This window comes from Salmo salar, chromosome 05 (assembly GCF_965601325.2).
Source record: "Salmo salar chromosome 05, fSalSal1, whole genome shotgun sequence".
NCBI lineage: Eukaryota > Metazoa > Chordata > Actinopteri > Salmoniformes > Salmonidae > Salmo > Salmo salar.
In genome coordinates, this window is record NC_138295.1 from 53394321 (window position 1) to 53413223 (window position 18903).

Consider the following 18903-nt stretch of genomic DNA (forward strand, 5'->3'; position numbering starts at 1 on the left):
TTCAACAATATTAGACCTCTTTTATTTTTCTCTTGCAGTAAACTTTGTCATTGGATTTTTCCCAAAGAAAAATAAACAAATAAAAAAATGTCTTAAATTATTTTTTAATTAACAAAGAAATTATACATGGAAGCCTAGTGTTAGAGGACTCCATCCTTAGGTTTTCTTTGAATCCACGTCATCAGTGAGCTGGAGGTTTGCTGGTCGGCCAGAGGACCTAGAGGCTCATTGTCCAAATTTGCCCTTTACAATGTTACCTTTAGACAAAATCTCATATAACCTCATAAGCAAAACACCAACTGCAGCAGAGGACTCATGCTGGGTCCAAAGCTACAGGAAGGGAAAAATCCCTATCCCATTCTTCCCCCAAAACTTTCTGGGGAAAGCTGAAAGTGCTCGTGTAGGGATCCTGAACCCCAAAAGACACCAAATGGATAGCGTCTATGAAATTGCCTCTATGCCATGCATGAGTGATATTAGGACTGGTGGTATTGCCCTAGGATAGTGAAATACCCTTCTCTCTTCATCACTTTCCCCCTCTCTGTTCAGAGCATCAGTCCAACATAGGTTAACATTCCCATAATTTCCAGCTTTTCTAGAATACTGGCTAAAAGATTCCCGATTTCGTGCTTATTCCATCCGAATCCCGGTTATCTACCGACCGGGATATCTCGAAAAACTGGGAAATTTGTGGAAATTACCAGAATTTTGCAACCTTTAGTACAACAAAGTTTGACAGATTTCCTGACCAATCAACACCTTACTATCAATTAAATCAAACCCCTAAACGTAATCCCACAACCCTCCTTTAGAATTATCCGTCTCTACATCGCTATCAACAAATGACAGAGGAGCAAATGTCTAAGTGTTGGAGAAAATGTGAGGAGCTACTGCTTCAGTTTGACAGCTTTGTCTTAACCTACATAATAAAAGTAAAAGGGAAACATTTTGCATACCTGTCAATAAAATAGGCATATAGAGCCACAAGAAGAACTTCTCAACAACAGACAAAGCAAAATGCAACATGGATCCTTGGCCATTTTTTACTCTCAAAACTTAGAACAAATGCAGAGAAAAACAATCTTTTTTTTTCTTTTCCAGACCGAGTTTAAAAGAAACAAGGTGCACAATCCTATCAACACATTTAATTTGAGTTGGAGAAACACTTCAAGACTGGGTAACACTTAAAGTCAAGACTTCTTGTGCTCTCTTCCTGTTGACCAATATTCCAAAAACTTAAAAAAAGGATTGTAAATCAAAAACTTTAAGTAGAGACTTTCAGAGCTGGAGAGGGGCTGAGTGTGACCTCATACTCCAATTGAAAAGCCCACTAGAGATGAAACAAAGCAACTTCCTGTGGCCTCAATACTCATCCTCCAATGAGGACACTGACTATCGGGGCCTCGCTTTGACCTCGAACCTCTGAGCCGTCTGCAGGCTACACTACCAGAGGCCGGAGGCTTCTGCTTGTGGTGTTTCCCTCCAACACGCTCCTTCTTGAAGAGGGTTTAGAAGTGGTTGACTCCTAGCTCATAATGAGAGATTGGGGAGTGATGGAGTGCTCTCCTCTTCTTTACCGTATAGGCCCAATACCCCCAGCCTTGGAGCAACGGAGGTCGAGGTGATGTCGTTGGCGTTCTTAAAAAAAAGGTGAAAGGTCGTCGTCGTCACCTTCGTGGAATCCCCTCGCCAAACTGGTTTCCTCCAATCCTGCCTCGGCATGTGAAAGAGGAGGGCAGTGCATAGTGCAGAGCTGTGACATGACATTCACTCAATGTTGTTTTCGTTTTAGAGGGGTGAATGAAACATTGACAAACGGAATATCGATGGTGCTTTTTCCCCCCTCCTCACAGACACACACAGACGTACACACACACAGACAGCCTCAGGGTTTGGGAGGGGGTAGGGGAGGAGTGCCTTGCATCCTGCTGCCTCCATACTGTATGTGGTGTTGGGCCCGCTAGTCTAGCTGGGCCGGCACTGCACCTGGCCGTCTGAGCTGTCCTCATCGTCCGAGCCCTCTGGCCCGCGGCCGCTGAGGCCCGTGATGCGGTAACCCATGTTGAGCAGCATGACCTCCAGGGGGTCGGCATTCATACGCCGCTGGTTGGCTGCAGCAGCGCCCTCCATGTCCTCCACCACGCGCCCGTTCCCACTCTCACTCTCCGTCTGGATGACAGAGGGCAAAAGGATGGAGAGAAAGAAAGGTAAGAAAAGGGTTCACTTCTGGTGTATTGTAAAGTCAACCTTTTTATTTTTATTTTTTTACATCAGACTACTACAAAAGGAGGCCATAGGAAAGGATAGATCATACTGCAGCCTCAATTGTGACAATCCAATAACCAGATGTACTACTGTGTTTATTTATTGCATAATCCTTGATAGTTTTTAATCCATGTATTGGCAGTAAAAAAAATGTTTTGCAACAAATACATTCAATCAAAGAATCAATCATGTTAGTGATTGAATGGATTGCTTTTTAAATGCATCTACTCTATGTATAGTGTCCTTGGTGCTGAGCTGTTAGCTTTTTTTTACATCCTGTTTCTTGCTGTATGTAGCCTACCATTCCACACAAAAGAAGTTTGCTCATTGGGGAAATTAAGTTATTTGAATTTAATAGAATTTAATAAATGTTGTTAATGACCTCCGGCCTGGGGTTCCAGAGCCGCACCACAGGGTCGATGCCGCTGGTAGCCAGGAAGCAGTAACTGGGGTGAGGCTGCAGGCAGTTGACTATGGACTCGTCCCCCTGGAGGATCCGCACCAGGTTAGCGGTCTCCTTCTCCCAGATGAAAAAGGAGCCGTCGTCGGAGCCGCTCACAATGTACTGGCCTTTACTGTGAGTGGGGGGGGGGATTATATATACACACACACACTAAACAAAAATACAAACGCAACAATCTCAAAGATTTTACGGAGTTACAGTTCATATAAGGAAAATCAGCCAATTTAAATAAATTCATTTGGCCCTAATCTATAGATTTCACATGACTGGGAATACAGATATGCATCTGTTGGTCACAGATACCTTAAAAAAAAAGTATCTGGCGTGACCATTTGCCTCATGCAACGCCACACATCTCCTTCGTATGAAGTTGATCAGCCTGTTGATTGTGACCTGTGGAATATTGTCCCACTCCTCTTCAATGATTGTGCGAAGTTGCTGGAAATAGGCGGGAACTGGAACAATCTGTCGTACACGTCGATCCAGAGCATCCCAAACGTGCTCAACGGGTGACATCTCTGGTGAGTATGCAGGCCATGAAGAACTGGGACATTTTCAGCTTCCAGGAATTGTGTACAGATCCTTGAAACATGTGGCCGTGCGTTATCATGCTGAAACACGAGGTGATGGCAGCGGATGAATGGCACAATGGGCCTCAAGACCTGTGCATTCAAACTGCCATAGATAAAATGCAATTGTATTCATCATCCATAGCTTAAGCCTGCCCATACCATAACCCCACCTCCACTATGGGGCACTCTGTTCACAACGTTGACGTCAGCAAACCGCTTGCCCACATGACGCCATACACATGGTCTGTGGCTGGGAGGCCAGTTGGACGTACTGCCAAATTCTCAAAAACGAGAGAGCCGTCTTATGGTAGAGAAATGAACATTTCATTATCTGGCAACAGCTCTGGTGGACATTCCTGCAGTCAGCATGCCAATTGCATGCTCCATGCACATTTTAGAGTGGCCTTTTAATGTCCCCAGCACAAGGTGCACTTGTGTAATGATCATGCGGTTTAATCAGCTTCTTGATATGCCACACCTGTCAGATGGATGGACTTTCTTGGCAAAAGAGAAATGCTCACTCAGGGATGTAAATCATTTTTGGTTGTGGAGAAATACGCTTTTTGTGCGTATGAAACATTTCTGGGATCTTTTATTTCACCTCATGAAACATAGGACGAACACTTTATATGTTGCATTTAAATTTTTGAACGGGAGAGAGAGTCAACTATTAAACCTTGTCATCGTTTGATACTGCACACATTTACGGCAGACATTTCCGTAACATTTCATTTGAAGGGTACTTAAATAAGGACTTCATAACGCATTCATAATCAAAACGTTCATAAGCAGTACATGAGCATTCTTTTATTCTTATGTCAACTACCACAATTTGATACCTTATGAACTGCTCATGAATGCGTTATGAAGTTCTTCAGGAGGCACCAAAGTTTCTATAGAACAGCATCATGTGTTTTCTTTTAAAAGGTCTAAAAAATGTTGTTGTACACTTATATACAGTGCATATGAAAAGTATTCAGACACCCTTTTCCATATTTTGTTACATTACAGCCTTATTCTAAAATGGATTAAAAAAATACTCAATCTACACACAATACCCCATAAAGACAAAGCGAAATACCTTATTTACATAAGTATTCAGACCCTTTGCTATGAGACTTCGAAATTTAGCTCAGGTGCATCCTGTTTCCATTGATCACCCTTGATATGCTTCTACAACTTGATTGGAGTACACCTGTGGTAAATTCTATTGATTGGACATGATTTAGAAAGGCACACACATTTTGGGGAATATTCAGAGGTGGAAAGTTTCTGTGGGAATATATGGGAATTAACGGAAATATATGCAAATGAATATTAACACCATTTACAATGTAGATGTTTTTTGCATTGGATATATTTACCATATCATATGGAGACAGACACATAAACCTTTTACCTTATCATAAGTAGACAATTGCAAATGATTAAATCCTTCCAATAGAAAAAAAAAAAAAAAACTGTTACGAATTTAACTTCAAATAAGTTGACTCTTCACATGGGATGATTTCATGGAACAACAAAAGAAAGGGAATATTGAATGATCCATCGCATCTCCCAAAAACTTTTCAACATTCATCTGTAAAATGATAACCAAAGCTTTAGTTTCTAGACTATCTTCCTCTCAGGCTTCCGTCTTCTCCCTGGACCTCCTCAATGTCCACCTCTTGAACATCAGACTCTGAGGTCTCATCTTCACTGTCACTTTCCAACCTTGTTGAGGATGGCTCGTTGTCAGGCTCAAAAAGCCTCAAATTTTCCCGGATGGCCACCAATTTTTCAACCCTTGTATTGGTCAGCCTGTTGCGTGCTTTGGTGTGTGTGTTCCCAAACAAGGACCAGTTGTGCTCTGAGGCGGCTGATGTTGGTGGGATTTGGAGGATGATGGAGGCAACAGGGGAAAGAACCAAGAACCTTGCCCAAGGTGGCGAGACACGATAGTGATGACACCATAGGCCTTGTTGATCTGCACCAGACAGGATGCTCTTGCCAGCATACTTGGTGTCCAACATGTACGCTGCTGCGTGTATGGGCTTCAAGCAGAAGTCTTTACGCTTTCTGATGCATTTCAGAACTGCAGTTTCCTCTGCTTGGAGCAACAGTGAAGTGGACAGGGCAGTACGGATTTCTTCTTTTAAATCTGCAAGCAGAGTCTGAATATCAGACAGGATGGCATTGTCTCCCTCAATCCGTGCAATGGCTACTGCTATAGATTTCAGGAGTTTCAGGCTGCTTAACACTCTCTCCCAAAATACATCATCCAGGAGGATCCTCTTGATGGGCTGTCCATATGGGCATACTGTGATAGGGCCATTTCTTGGAGAGACTTCTTCCCCCCTCAAGGAGACTGTCAAACATGATGACAACACCACCCCAACAGAGGTTGCTGGGCAGCTTCAATGTGGTGCTCTTATTCTTCTCACTTTGCTTGGTGAGGTAGATTGCTGCTATAACTTGATGACCCTTCACATACCTAACCATTTCCTTGGCTCTCTTGTAGAGTGTATCCATTGTTTCCAGTGCCATGATATCCTTGAAGATTCAATGCATGAGCAGCACAGCCAATTGGTGTGATGTGAGGGTAGGACTCCTCCACTTTAGACGAAGCAGCCTTCATGTTCGCAGCATTGTCTGTCACCAGTGCAAATACCTTCTGTGGTCCAAGGTCATTGATGACTGCCTTCAGCTCATCTGTAATGTAGAGACCGGTGTGTCTCTTGTCCCTTGTGTCTGTGCACTTGTAGAATACTGGTTGAGGGGTTGAGATGATGTAGTTAATTATTCCTTGCCCACGAACATTCAACCACCAATCAGAGATGATTGCAATAAAGTCTGCTTTCTCTATGATTTGCTTGACCTTCACTTGAACTCTGTTGAACTCTGCATCCAGCAAATGAGTAGACAAAGCATGTCTGGTTGGAGGGGTGTATGCTGGGCGAAGAACATTCAGAAATCTCTTCCAATACCTGTGAGCATCAGAGGTGAACCAGTTGCATACACAGCTCAAGCAAGACATTCATAAGCATTTCTCTGACTACGTTCCTCCACTGAGTCAAAAAAACTTCTGATTCCTGTTGCAATCGATAACGTGTCTGATTCATAATTTTCACCTCGAAATAGAAGTAGAGGGACTTTTGTCAGAGGTTACTTGTGAGCGCTGAGGGAAATGTAAGCACTTGGCCAGATGATTCTGCATCTTTGTTGCATTTTTCACATATGATTTGGCACAGTATTTGCAAATGTACACAGCTTTTCCTTCTACATTAGCTGCAGTGTAATTTCTCCACACATCACATAGTGCCCGTGGCATTTTCCTGTAAAGATTAGAAAAAAAATAGTAAAAAACAAACAAATACAATTCCATGTATAGATAAATAGTTAAGCAGTTAAATTAAACAACTCCTTTGTAAGATAAATATTTTAAAATGAAACATATATGGAAACAGGTGAATTAACACTCAGTTAGCAGGATCAAGCAAGCTAAAACCCACATGGTAGCAAAAATGAACTAGCAGAAATTGTTAACAAGTTAGAAATTATTTTAAAAAACACTGTTGTAGGCTACTATTTACTAGTTAACAAAAAATCATATAGGTCATAAAATATATTCACCCCACCCAGTATTGTAATCAAAACTTACCAGAAAGCATGTAGATCTTGGCTCAGTGTAGTCGTGTGGGCTCAATAGCATCTCATTAGTGTGCAAGATCTTGAGAATCAGCTGTACTTGTGACGGTAGAATGTACTGTGCATGCAGACGGTTTCAAGTCCAATGAATTGGGGATAGTTTAACCAAAATATGCCACAAGACCTAGAATTGCCTTATGTGTATCCCACAAAAAAGGTTCACTGTTATAAGCTAACTTTTTTGATTAATTTAAGCAAAATTCCCCAAATTCACGGGCTTAACTTCCCATGGAAAAATTCCGTAAATTTACCGGAAAGTTTCCTACCCTTCACAACCGTACACACACCGGTCTATAAGGTCCCACAGTTGACAGTGCATGTCAGAGCAAAAACCAAAGCCATGAGGTTGAAGGAATTGTCCGTAGAGCTCCGATACAGGATTGTGTCGAGGCACAGATCTGGGGAAGGTTACTAAAAAATGTCTGCAGCATTGAATGTCTCCAAGAACACAGTGGCCTCCATCATTGTTAAATAGAAGAAGTTTGGAACCACCAAGACTCTTCCTAGAGCTGTCCGCCTGGCCAAATTGAGCAATCGGGGGAGAAGGGCCTTGGTCAGGGAGGTGACCAAGAACCCGATGGTCACTCTGACAGAGCTCCAGAGTTCCTCTGTGGAGATGGGAGAACCTTCCAGAAGGACAACCATCTCCGCAGGACTCCACCAATCAGGCCTTTATGGTAGAGTGGCCAGACGGAAGCCACTCTTCAGTAAAAGGCATATGACAGCCTGCTTGCCAAAAGGCATCTAAACAAGATTCTCTGGTCTGATGAAACCAAGATTGAACTCTTTGGCCTGAATGTCAAGTCTGGAGGAAACCTGGCACCATCCCTACAGTGAAGCATGGTGGTGGAAGCATGGTGGTGGAAGCATCAGGGACTGGGAGACTAGTCATGATCGAGGGAAAGATGAACGGAGCAAAGTACAGCGAGATCCTTGATGAAAACCTGCTCCTGAGCACTCAGGACCTCAGACTGGGGCGAAGGTTCACTTTCCAACAGGACAACGACCCTAAGCACACAGCCAAGACAACGCAGGAGTGGCTTCGGGACAAGTCTCTGAATGTCCTTGAGTGGCCCAGCCAGAGCTCGGACTTGAACCCGATCGAACATCTCTGGAGACCTGAAAATAGCTGTGCAGCTACGCTCACCATCCAACTTGACAGATCTTGAGGATCTGCAGAGAATGGGAGAAACTCCCCAAATATAGGGTTGCCAAGATTGTAGCATCATACCCAAGAAGGCTTGAGGCTGTAATCGCTGCCAAAGTTGCTTCAACAAAGTACTGAGTCTGAATACTTGTGATGTGATTTTTATTTATTTTTACATTTGCAAAAATGTCTAAACCTGTTTTTGATTGGTCATTATGGGGTATTGTGTGTAGATTGATGACGCATTTATTTTTTATTTTTTATCAATTTTAGAGTAAAGCTATAACGTAACAAAATGTGATAAAGTAAAGTGGTCTGAATACTTTCCCGAATGCACTGTATCCTCCCAAAAATGTAATGGGGAAACATAACCAACGTTTTAGAAGGCAGTGTCTTCTTCAGGGTTGACTATGCATTAGCCGTCAGCTCATGCTTTTTTTTAGGTCAGCAACTAATATTAACGTATTGTGTTTTTATAGAAGGTATAATATATCAGTGTCTAAAATGCTCCACTGACCTGCCAAAGAAGTTGGCCTCCTTGATGTCTGTGGTGGTGTTACAATGACCACAGTAGCGGTGTTTGTAGTCATAGCTGCGCTCTCTCAAGACGACCTCGTCTTCCGGGATGGACTCCTTCCTGCTGAATGTGTGGAAGCGGATTGAGCTGTTGCCCTTTTTGTCTTCAGCTACAAACAGACACGACATGGAAATAAACAACAACAACTACTAAACAATGCATTATATCAAATCCGTACACTAATTAACACTGTATTAATTTGCGCAATTGCCCTTGTGGAATACATAAGGTATTTTGAATTGAATCAATATCATATAAAAAACATATTGTAAGTCAAATGTGGAAAGGTGATGGGAAAAGTCAGAGGTCAGCCAAAATCACACTTTATTTGTGGGGGGGGGGGGGGGGAACAGACGATTACCCAACCCAGCATCACCATTAACCCCTTCTCACCAGAGTCCATCTTGGAGAAGAGGGCGGCCTTGATATCCTTATCTAGGGCGTCGCAGGCGCTGCTGTGGGCTTGCTCGGGGAACTTGCCCTTGAAGTCATCCAAGCACTCCAGAGCCTCGGCCACGTACTTCAGCTCAAAGAGGCAGCGTGCCAGCCGGAAGTGGGCCTTCAGGTGCCCAGGGTTGAGGGACAGGGCTTTCAGACAATCCCTCAGCCCATCATAGTGGTCACCGTCCCTGGGGGAGAGAGAGAACACATCACACAACAGTAAATACCACACACACACACACACACACACACACACACACACACACACACACACACACACACACACACGTACCAGCATAGTGGTAAACCGCTTTAAACGTGATGAAACAAGGACGTTATAGCTTTTTTTCTTCCGTTGCAAAACATTTTGCTACAGTATGCCCTACTGAACATGACCATGTTCTGTAATAGGAGAAACACAGAAGGAGAGTAAACAAGGCTAATGGGTTAGCTCGGGCTCTAGGTCGAAAAAGCTGCCGTACCACTTGCGCTTCATGTAGGCGGCGGCGCGGTTCCCGTAGAGCATGGCGTTGTGGCTGGCCTCGTGGATGCCCAGACTGTAGAACTGGATGGCCTGCGTCCACTGCTGCCGCGCAAACGCGTCGTTGGCCTGCTGCTTTATCCGCTCCAAGTGAGGCGGCAGCTCGCCAGAACTAGGGAAGAAAGATGAGGACAAGATGAGAAAGCGATGAGAGAAACTAGGGATGTCACCCCCCCCCCGCCCGCCCCATAGCGTAGTGTTTCTATAAATACACTGGGGCTAGGCTGTTGCTAAATGTAACATGTGGGTGAAAATGAACGATTAAAATCAAACATGAGAAAAAGATTACCCAGAGAAAACTTTGCTTTCTGCGAATCGAAGACGGCTGGCTGGCAAGTGAATTCCATTTGACACACCGTTGGTTGTCTTTCCATTCTGAACATCTGTTGGGAGATCAAGATTTTAGAAATCCCCATACAGTTCTGGGCATTACAAAGTTGTACTGCAGCACAGTAAAGAACGTTTGCCGCAAAGTGGATGTAACTGCACTGACAGCAACATTTTTCAAAAATGCATTTCATTACATGGTTTATTGCCAAGTGATTGATAATGACCTTGGTGGTTGATGTCACCCTGCGAGAGAGTAATTTGTCACATAGACAATGTACCTTGATGTAGATTGCTGCTGCAAGGCATTTTGAAGAATTCACTTTTTAATGCCCAGATCTGTATCTAAACTATGGGCAGAGTTTCAGCAAGCAACTGCATCCCTCCATTGGTCATAAATAATACATTCTGTATATGTCATTTTAATGGCCAAATACTCTAGTAAGTTTTGGGCTATTTCCATAGTTATACCTGTTAATTGGCACTTTTTGGGAAGCAGATAGGTGTACGGCTTCTGTTTGAACGTCAAGTCAAATAGATACACCTGCAGACAAGAGAAAACACATTCCCGGCAAAGTTACCGTTTTGAACCAACCAAAGGTAATCATCAACTTTAATGATTTGGTTTGAGAGTTAAAGTAGTATGCTTGTTGGAATTCAAACCCGACAATCTGAGAAAGAGATGGTTTTTTGCCTAGTGAGCTGACCTGGAGGCATAACTTCTAGGACGTTTCCTCTTCTAGGAAGCAGCCTTACCTGTTCTCCTCCCATGTTAACTAGCAGCTCGGTGCCGTCGGGGCTGAAGGTGACGTAGGTGGCCACTAGGACCCTCAGGCGGTTATTGTAGTCAGGGAGCTTCACTGGCAGGTGCCCTGAGGTAACGGAACAAGAAGAAATTGGGTGAGAGGCATACAGAATCACCTTACCTGTCCCACTAGTTTAGTTCCATGTACTGCAAATGACTGTGTTAAAACCCACACATTGTCCATGTGTGTTTTTACTGTTTATAATACATTGTAGATACTGTATGGGCTTCATAGAAAGTGTTCACAGCAGTTTTTTTTATTAATACATTTGGGGCAATAAGCCAAACGATCACACACACACACACACACACACACACACACACACACACACACACACACACACACCTGCGACATAATACTGCCCCGCTCCGTCTGGGATGGGCTTCTGCCTGTCGCAGAATGTGTGCACTCCTGCCGATGTGCTCTGACTCGCAGACTTCCTGTGAATGGAAGTGGAGGAGAGAAACATAAATGATTAACAAATCATGCTCCCTCTGTGTATATAAGAAGTCTCAAAGCTGAGATAATAACATCGGTATGACTGATGATAGTCCAGAGTAGTAGGGAGACATATTAGACGATCTATCCAATAGTCGTGCATATTCCTTACGTGATATGAAATGAAAAACTATTCAATTAAACTCAGAATTTGACAGTCAGGCAGTGAGAGCTAAATCCTAACTTCAGACTTGAGATGACTTGGACTTTCAGGTCAATGGAAACATGAGTCACATGCATCGATCTCAAGTTAGGATTCGAGCCTGACTACTACACACCTGTGGTTGTGGATCATGCGCATGTCATAGAGGCGTACAAAGGGCCCGTTGGCCCCCACTGCTAGATAGTTATTATTTTGCGGGTTGACAGCCAAACACTTGGCCTCCACCAGCTGACCACAGTATTCCGTCAGGTCGATGAGCACTTCTGAACGCTTACTGCTTTCTCTCAGGTCATATTGCCTAAAACAGTAGTAGAAGAAAGCACATCATGAGGACATCAATCATCTCCAGAGAGTCAGAACTAAGCTCTTTAAAATATTGTTTGTTTTGAATTCTAATCAAATACTAGACTTTTGCAAGGTTTAATTAAAACTGCAATTTGTGTCCAAAGCCAGCTTGCTCAAAAAGAAACTACTAACTACTATACTCTGTACATGGGATACATATTTTGAGGTTGTAGACTGCTGGTTCGGGTAGTCAAAAACACAAGCCACGATTGCAACATTGGCCCTTTGAGTCATAAGCAGCAGGGGGAGGTCAGGCAGTGATGTACTGTAGAGAGAATAAAATACTAAAGCCCCCCCCCCCATCATTAACTTCCTGTGTCTGAGCTGACCCCCTTATGGGAACCATAGCCTGAAGCCAACCACGCATCTGCAGTAGTCCCCAATGCCCACTGCGCACCTTAGCTTTGAAGGGTAGTTAAAGGGTATTCTCTGGAGATACATTAACCTCCAAGACAGTGTGTGATGGAAGTGCTTCTGGAAGCATGTAGCCACAGAGACCCAGAGAAGAAGTCCCTGGGAAAGCCAAGGAACTGGTAGGGAACAGCTTGAGGTAAGAAAGGGGCCCATGGCATAACATTTCCATTCCAACCATACTGTTTCATGTCATCTTTTCACCTTCGATATTCTACTACAAGCCAGTAGAAATAACATGATGCATCTGACAATGTATCTGACAGTGTCACCTTAACCAATAAACATCTTTGGATGCGACAAGGATGCTCCAATGGTTAGCTAGCTACTGGGGCTCTGACCTGATGATGCCGTCCTCCGCAGCACTCCAGAAGGTGTTAGGCCACATGGGGGCCGTAGCAATGCGCTTGACGCGGTTGGTGTGGTCAGAGAACATGTGGATGGTCTCCTTGACCGACACGTCGTGCACGTGAACCTTGGTGTCCGCTGCACCCGTCACGAGGATACGGTCACCTGAGTGAGGGAGAAACTGCAAGTGGGGGACGGGAAAAAAGGAGAGGATAAAATAAGAAAGAAGCTTCATTTCTACACACAGACTTTCCCATCAAGCGGTTTATGTTTTTACCTTCACAGAGAAGATGTTTGCTGCATGCCCTGTGTGCATAGTGGTGAGCTTCTTGTGTTTGAAGGGGTCCCAGATGATGCAATGTTGGTCATCTGAGCCCGATGCCAGCAGACTGCATAGAACAAGAGTAAACATTACAGATAGGCCAACATAAATGTAGAAGTGATAAATATGGTCATTTAAATAGAACCCTGGTTTCAGCTCAGGACTTACTCTCCCTGTTCGTTCCATTCCAGGCAGTTCACACACCCAGTGTGGCCCTGTTGACACAACAGATACAGGCTGTCAGATTGGCAAAGGCATTAATGTTGTATGTGTGCAGTCACACCACACACACACACACACACACACACATCACCTGCAACTCTGCCTCCAGTCCAAGTCTACTGATGAAGGGGTCTGTGACATGATACTGCCTTTGGAAGCCCAATGCTCTCTTGTCCTGCAGACATTAAGGCAAAACATCACCGGTCTCTCAACAAAATCTCCTGTCTCACTCTGTCCAACATAATTAAAGCATTTCGGTGAATACTAGTGTTCATTATTGAATAGATTGCAATGCATATTGCATTTCAGAGTTGTTGATTTTGCTCATGTATCCTGAAAAGAAAATATGAAAATGTTAAATTTTGTAGGAATTAGTTAGGGCAGTTCGTTTATTTCATTAAAAAAACAAAAAAACATTGGACTCACCCTGATCTGCCTGTGCAGGATGTCTCTGGTGATGTTCACAGCAGACATGGCCTCACAGCAAGTCATAGAGCACGGACTAGAGGTGCAGGGTCCGAGGGTCAAAGGTCAGATGGCATCTGCACAGTCTCTAGGAATTGGCTGCAATTTGAGAAATAGAATAGAACGGACATCACACAAAGAACATGCTTACTTAAATAGGATTAATGTGCAAACATAGATGTTTGTTTCTCTACTAGGTACATCAGTCAATGGACACTGGAGTCATTTACACCTAAATTGATGAGGGGTTCCCAAGTGTTTGAGGTTTAAATACTGAAACATAACTGTTAGCTAACTACAACAACAACTGGTTATATCTCAGCTAGCCAAGCGGTGGTCTTCAGACAGCTATGTACACAACATTCCTTCCTAATACTAGCCATTGCGACTGGTGATGTTTACATTAGCCAATTAACGTTAACGGTAGCTAGCTGGATTAGCTGCTGGGAAGCTAGCTACCAATAGCCAATAACAACAAGCCGTATACGCACAGTGACAGCAGTCTAGGTTGGCCTCCCAAAAATACAGACATACAAATACAGCTCCGTCATCTTAACTAGATATTTCTAGCATTCCCCCCAAAAAGCGTTGTACCTGTGTCGTCTGGGCTTCAACTCGAAATCGTTACAAATCTTTGCCCAAATTTCCAGATTACGATAGAGCCAGCTATCCTGCCAGTTACTGTCTGAGCTACAGTAGCTAGCTAGCTGAGCTAACGTGAGATTATTTAGTCAAGGAACAGGGAATTCTCTATGCTCTAGTTCTCTATCTAGCACTTTAGCTACTCCTTACCAATGAAAGTCAAACTGTAACAAGAGCGCTTCATATGACATATTTTGGTAAGAATTTACAAGTGTTGACTGTCAATGCTTACTTACATGGGTTTATCAACTGACTGAACCCTCCCACTACCCTTACGTGAAATAGCTGACGTGAACTAGCCTTTGGATATGAATTTTAGGAAGATAATTATGAGTACACCGCTCTGTGAATTGCACCGCTGTTTTTCTTCGTCGCACGACTGTACTGTTGAGTGACAGGTCAACTCTACAAATGAAAAAGTTGCAAAAATCCTTTGCATGTTTTTTTTTCTTCTTTTTTTTCTCAAGTGTGTAAAGTATTTAAGTAAAATACTTTAAAATACTACTTAAGTATTTTTTGGGGGGGATATCTCTACTTTACTATTTATATTTTTGACACCTTTTACTTTACTACATTCATAAACAAAATTATGTACTTTTTACTCCATACATTTTTTCCTGTCAAGCAAAAGTAGTAGTTACATTTTGAATGCTTAGCAGGACAGAAAAACATCCATGGTTATCCCTACTGCCTCTGATCTGGTGGACTGGCTAAACATAAATGCTTCATTTGTAAATTATGTCTAAGTGTTTGAGTGCACCTGTCTATCCGTCAATTTTAAAAATCATGAACATTGTACATCTGGTTTGCTTAATATAAGGAATTTGACATTCTTTATACTTTTACCTTTGATATTTAAGTATATTTTAGCAATTACTTTTACTTTTGATACTTTAGTATATTTAAAGCCAAATACTTTGACTTTTACTCAAGTAATATTTTACTGTGTGACTTTTACTTTTCTATTAAGGTATCTTTACTTTTACTCAAGTATGAAAATTGGATACTTTATCCATGTCTGTATTTTTCTACTTATTAACCTAATGCAATATGAGATCAGCAATGACATTCAGCACTGTTTTCCTGGTGAGATGTATGAAGGAGTGTGGCCTGTGGGACAAAATAATGAATTAATAATAAATTAATCCTGAAATAATTCATAAAATAATAGATATCCTGATACATATGTAAATGTAAATCAGGATATATAAATGTATCAAGACAGTCGTGAAGAGGTCTCGACAAAGCCTGTCCCCCCTCAGGAAACTAAAAAGATTTGGCATGGGTCGTCAGATCTTCAAAAGGTTCTACAGCTGAAACATTGAGAGCATCCTGACTGGTTGCATCACTGCCTGGTACGGCAACTGCTCGTCCTCCGACCGCAAGGCACTACAGAGGGTATTGCGTTCGGCCCAGTACATCACTGGGGCTAAGCTGCCTGCCATCCAGGACCTCAACAACAAGCGGTGTCAGAGGAAGGCCCTAAAAATTGTCAACGACCCCAGCCACCCCAGTCATAGAATGTTCTCTCTACTACCGCATGGCAAGCGGTACTGGAGCGCCAAGTCTAGGACCAAAAGGCTTCTCAACAGTTTTTACACCCAAGCCATAAGACTCCTGAACAAGTAATCAAATGGCTACCCAGACTATTTGCATTGTCGTCGTCGTCCCCCCCCCCCCCCCACAACCCCTCTTTTACGCTGCTGCTACTCTCTGTTAATCATATATGCATAGTCACTTTAACCATACCTACATCGCTAGTTATTTGTTTACTGTTGTTTTTATTTCTTTACTTATCTATTGTTCACTTAATACCTATTTTTTTTACTTTAAAATCCCACTGTTGATTAGGGCCTGTAAGTAAGCATTTCACTGCACGTGTCAAATAAACTTTGATTTGAAATGGTATTTCATTACTCTCAATCATGATATTACTGTATGTCAGTGAGACTGGTCCAGTGGCATGGACAATCGTCCCATAAAGTGGAAAGCCCCTGTAGACATTCACTAGTGCTCACCGTTGTATCAACATTATGATATCAGATCAGTGCAGATGAGGACAGGAAGCGGTTTTAGAGTATTGACATTTTGAAATGGAGAAGCAAAGAACTCAGCTTCGCAGAAGTCACAGGTGAACCTTGCTGCTGTGCAATTAACATAACAACCAAAGAGGTAGTGCTGAATTTCCCCAAACTTCTTTGCAACTTCTATTTATTACAGCTGGTGGTCTGTCTTGGTGAGGCAAAGTGTTCAGTTCACAAGCTGGAGACAGGCATCCAAGGGTAAGCACCCATTCTATGGATGTTCAACTTCTTTCTTAGAGAAATTCTGAATGTGAGATTTATCCCTTGGCAAAGCTTGGCACAGAGGCTTCTTCTACACACTCTGAGGAAGGCATAGCAGCCAAAATACGTACGTATGTGGTTTTAATTATCCTTGTGGACATGACAAGATCATAAAGGCATTAACTTACACAAAAAATGAGGAGTGACACGGTATTTCTTCAAATATGAACATTTTATCACGAGTCATCCAAAGACTATCTTCAAAATGTTTTGTACACCTGTTTTCACCCAGGCAGCACTCTCCGCCTCTAATTCTATGATCGATTTGTTGTGACATAAACTGAAACTTGGAACAAAGTGTGCTTTTTTCTTCTTCTGTGTATGTCAGAAAGTCAATGCCATGGTTCTGGAGATTGTGTGGAGACTATTGTCACCAGTGCAGTGGAGTCTGTGTCTTCTATCCCTTCTGCTTCCCATAGTATCAATGATATGTGCGATCCGTTCAAAAAGGTAATACTTCTTCCTGTATTATGGCCCTTTATGAGCATTTTTTTAGGTATTGCTGACATCCTGTCTGCATTCTTCCGTTAGTAGAAAGACGTCCAGGTTGTCATTGGCTGAAATGGGACCGATCTCTGGTGAAAGGGTCAGTGTACAAAATACCTGGGAATGTACCATTCACCTTACCAATTCATTTACATTACCATTGACTGTTGTTTGTGGATGTCCTACTCCAGAAAATAGTACAACTTAACGTAAAGCTGGAATTCAAATGTATGGAATAATCAAACTGAACTGAAAGCAATGGCTCCCTCTGCTAATACCTATATGATTGCTCATTGCAGCCCCCAGATTCAATTGAGGTCACAACCTCAGAACTAAGGAAGAACATCATTGGACCAGCATCCTCAAAAAGAAAGTCAACCCAGTCCCAAAGAGAACACAGAGGTCAGAGTCAGTTGTTCATTACACTTGGAGTTGGACATGTTTCCCCACATCACACTCAGCTCACTGTTTATGTTTCACTCTATGCAGGGTCTTTCCCAGGGCAGGATACCCCAAGGTCGGTGAAGAAGGCTTTGAGGCAGTTGCCTCCCTTACCTGAGCTAGAGAAGAGCAGTGTCCGACGACACAGCAGCTACACTGGGTCCGTAGTGTATGACGTTGTCGCCACAGAGGTTTGTAATCCATGGCCCACTACAGACAACAAGGCTTCTCAACAACAGACAGCAGATGGCAGCAACCACCTGGAGGAGGTAGATGAAAAGGGGGAAGTTCCGTTCCCTGTCTATGCCACAGTCAACAAAACCAAAGTTTGCTCGAACTCATCAAGACGTTCACCACTGTATGCCAAAGTGAACAAGACTAGCCCCCGGACTGTGAAATCTTAACTACTGTTCTGCAGTGACTGATAATAAGTCAACACTGTGACTGACATGTCCTCCAAATGCTAAATAGTCTACTGTGTTTTATGCCAACAGTTTATTTGAGATAATTGCTTCAAATGCCAATCTGATTCTTGTAAACGGATGGCAAGTGTAATCCAATAGATAACAAGAGTAAAAAGTATCACTCAGAGTCAAATGCATAAATTCGTTTAGTTCTTTCTGAAATGTTAATATGCGTATGTTTCTTATGTTGTTTCTCAGGCCCACAACGCTACAAAGACACAGAAATGACTTCTGTTGTAATTTACTTGAGTCTCAAGACAATAAATTAAGTTTGTTTGCTCTATGTTCAATAATTCTACTGCACAATCTACCAATTCTATCATAATCAGATCAAAGGACTACGCCAGACAAATGGAACGTTCCCATGTTTCCCATCTATTTTAAAATGGGCAGGACTCTGAAGTTGCTAGCAGCTTGTAGTGTTGTTAAGAGTCAAATCAGAGACGGTTAGCTAGCTGAACTCTAGAACAGCAGCTGGCAGAGGAGAACGAATTCTTGACCCGAAATTACACATGTGCTAATCTCGGCACACTCAAGGAGTTCATTTTCGAGTATTGCAGAAAAGGTAGGTTTAGGTGACGAAGTTCTGTTTCGCTGTCGCTATGTGTTGCAAACGTTACTGATAGTTAATGTTATGTCTTTAACGCAATTTAGCTAACGTTCGACTTTGTATTGAGCTGGCTAGCTAATATTTGCTAGGCTGTACAGCCTACTAGCTTATCTAGCTAACTTGTTTAATAAAAAGCTAAAACACAATAGACATTTTAAGTTAGCTAGCCATCGACTTTATATTATAGTTGCGTTAGGTAGGTAACAGTAGGTAGTTAGCTAGTTAAAGTTAGGGTCCATGTTATTCCTTCCCCCCATTGAAGTTAACATTTTACAATGGTTAAAATAAGGGTTATGGTATGGTTTACTGTATGCA

The 18903-nt window shown here is 42.6% G+C and overlaps 2 protein-coding genes across 8 annotated transcripts in view; one reads left to right on the top strand and one right to left on the bottom strand.

The window, feature by feature from the left end:
* On the bottom strand, positions 1–17768 carry LOC106605082 (WD and tetratricopeptide repeats protein 1). 4 transcript variants are annotated; one of them, XM_014200366.3, is made up of 16 exons: positions 17629–17768; positions 13562–13699; positions 13227–13310; positions 13082–13128; positions 12869–12980; positions 12585–12772; positions 11603–11785; positions 11172–11266; positions 10777–10892; positions 10492–10564; positions 9983–10076; positions 9635–9805; positions 9105–9340; positions 8652–8820; positions 2648–2840; positions 1–2169 (listed from the first exon to the last, which is right to left on the bottom strand). In XM_014200366.3, exons 2-16 carry the CDS (start codon positions 13625–13627, stop codon positions 1966–1968), a joined length of 2031 nt encoding a protein of 676 aa, XP_014055841.1. In that variant the 5' UTR covers positions 13628–13699; positions 17629–17768; the 3' UTR covers positions 1–1965. The 4 variants fall into 4 exon arrangements, with proteins under 4 accessions (XP_014055841.1, XP_014055842.1, XP_014055843.1 ...); XM_014200367.3 differs by lacking the exon at positions 17629–17768 and adding an exon at positions 14479–14962; XM_014200368.3 differs by lacking the exon at positions 17629–17768 and adding an exon at positions 14195–14484.
* Positions 17768–18903, top strand: part of LOC106605081 (centrosomal protein of 85 kDa) — an 11508-nt gene continuing 10372 nt past the window's right edge. For 2 of the 4 annotated variants that reach the window (XM_082975269.1, XM_082975270.1), the window contains exon 1: positions 17768–18547. The gene's annotated coding sequence lies outside the window, so the exon portion shown is untranslated. The remainder of the gene's footprint in view (positions 18548–18903) is intronic. The other 2 variants (XM_014200359.3, XM_014200362.3) reach the window with 1 other exon arrangement.

Excerpts from the sequence above, each read along its gene's own strand:
- LOC106605082 (XM_014200366.3), bottom strand. The coding sequence starts at position 13,627 with ATGACTTGCTGTGAGGCCATGTCTGCTGTGAACATCACCAGAGACATC. Across the intron at positions 10,893-11,171 it reads GGGGCAGTATTATGTCGCAG|GGCACCTGCCAGTGAAGCTC; the intron begins GTGTGTGTGTGT and ends CCGTTACCTCAG. Across the intron at positions 10,077-10,491 it reads CAAAAAGTGCCAATTAACAG|ATGTTCAGAATGGAAAGACA; the intron begins GTATAACTATGG and ends ATCTCCCAACAG.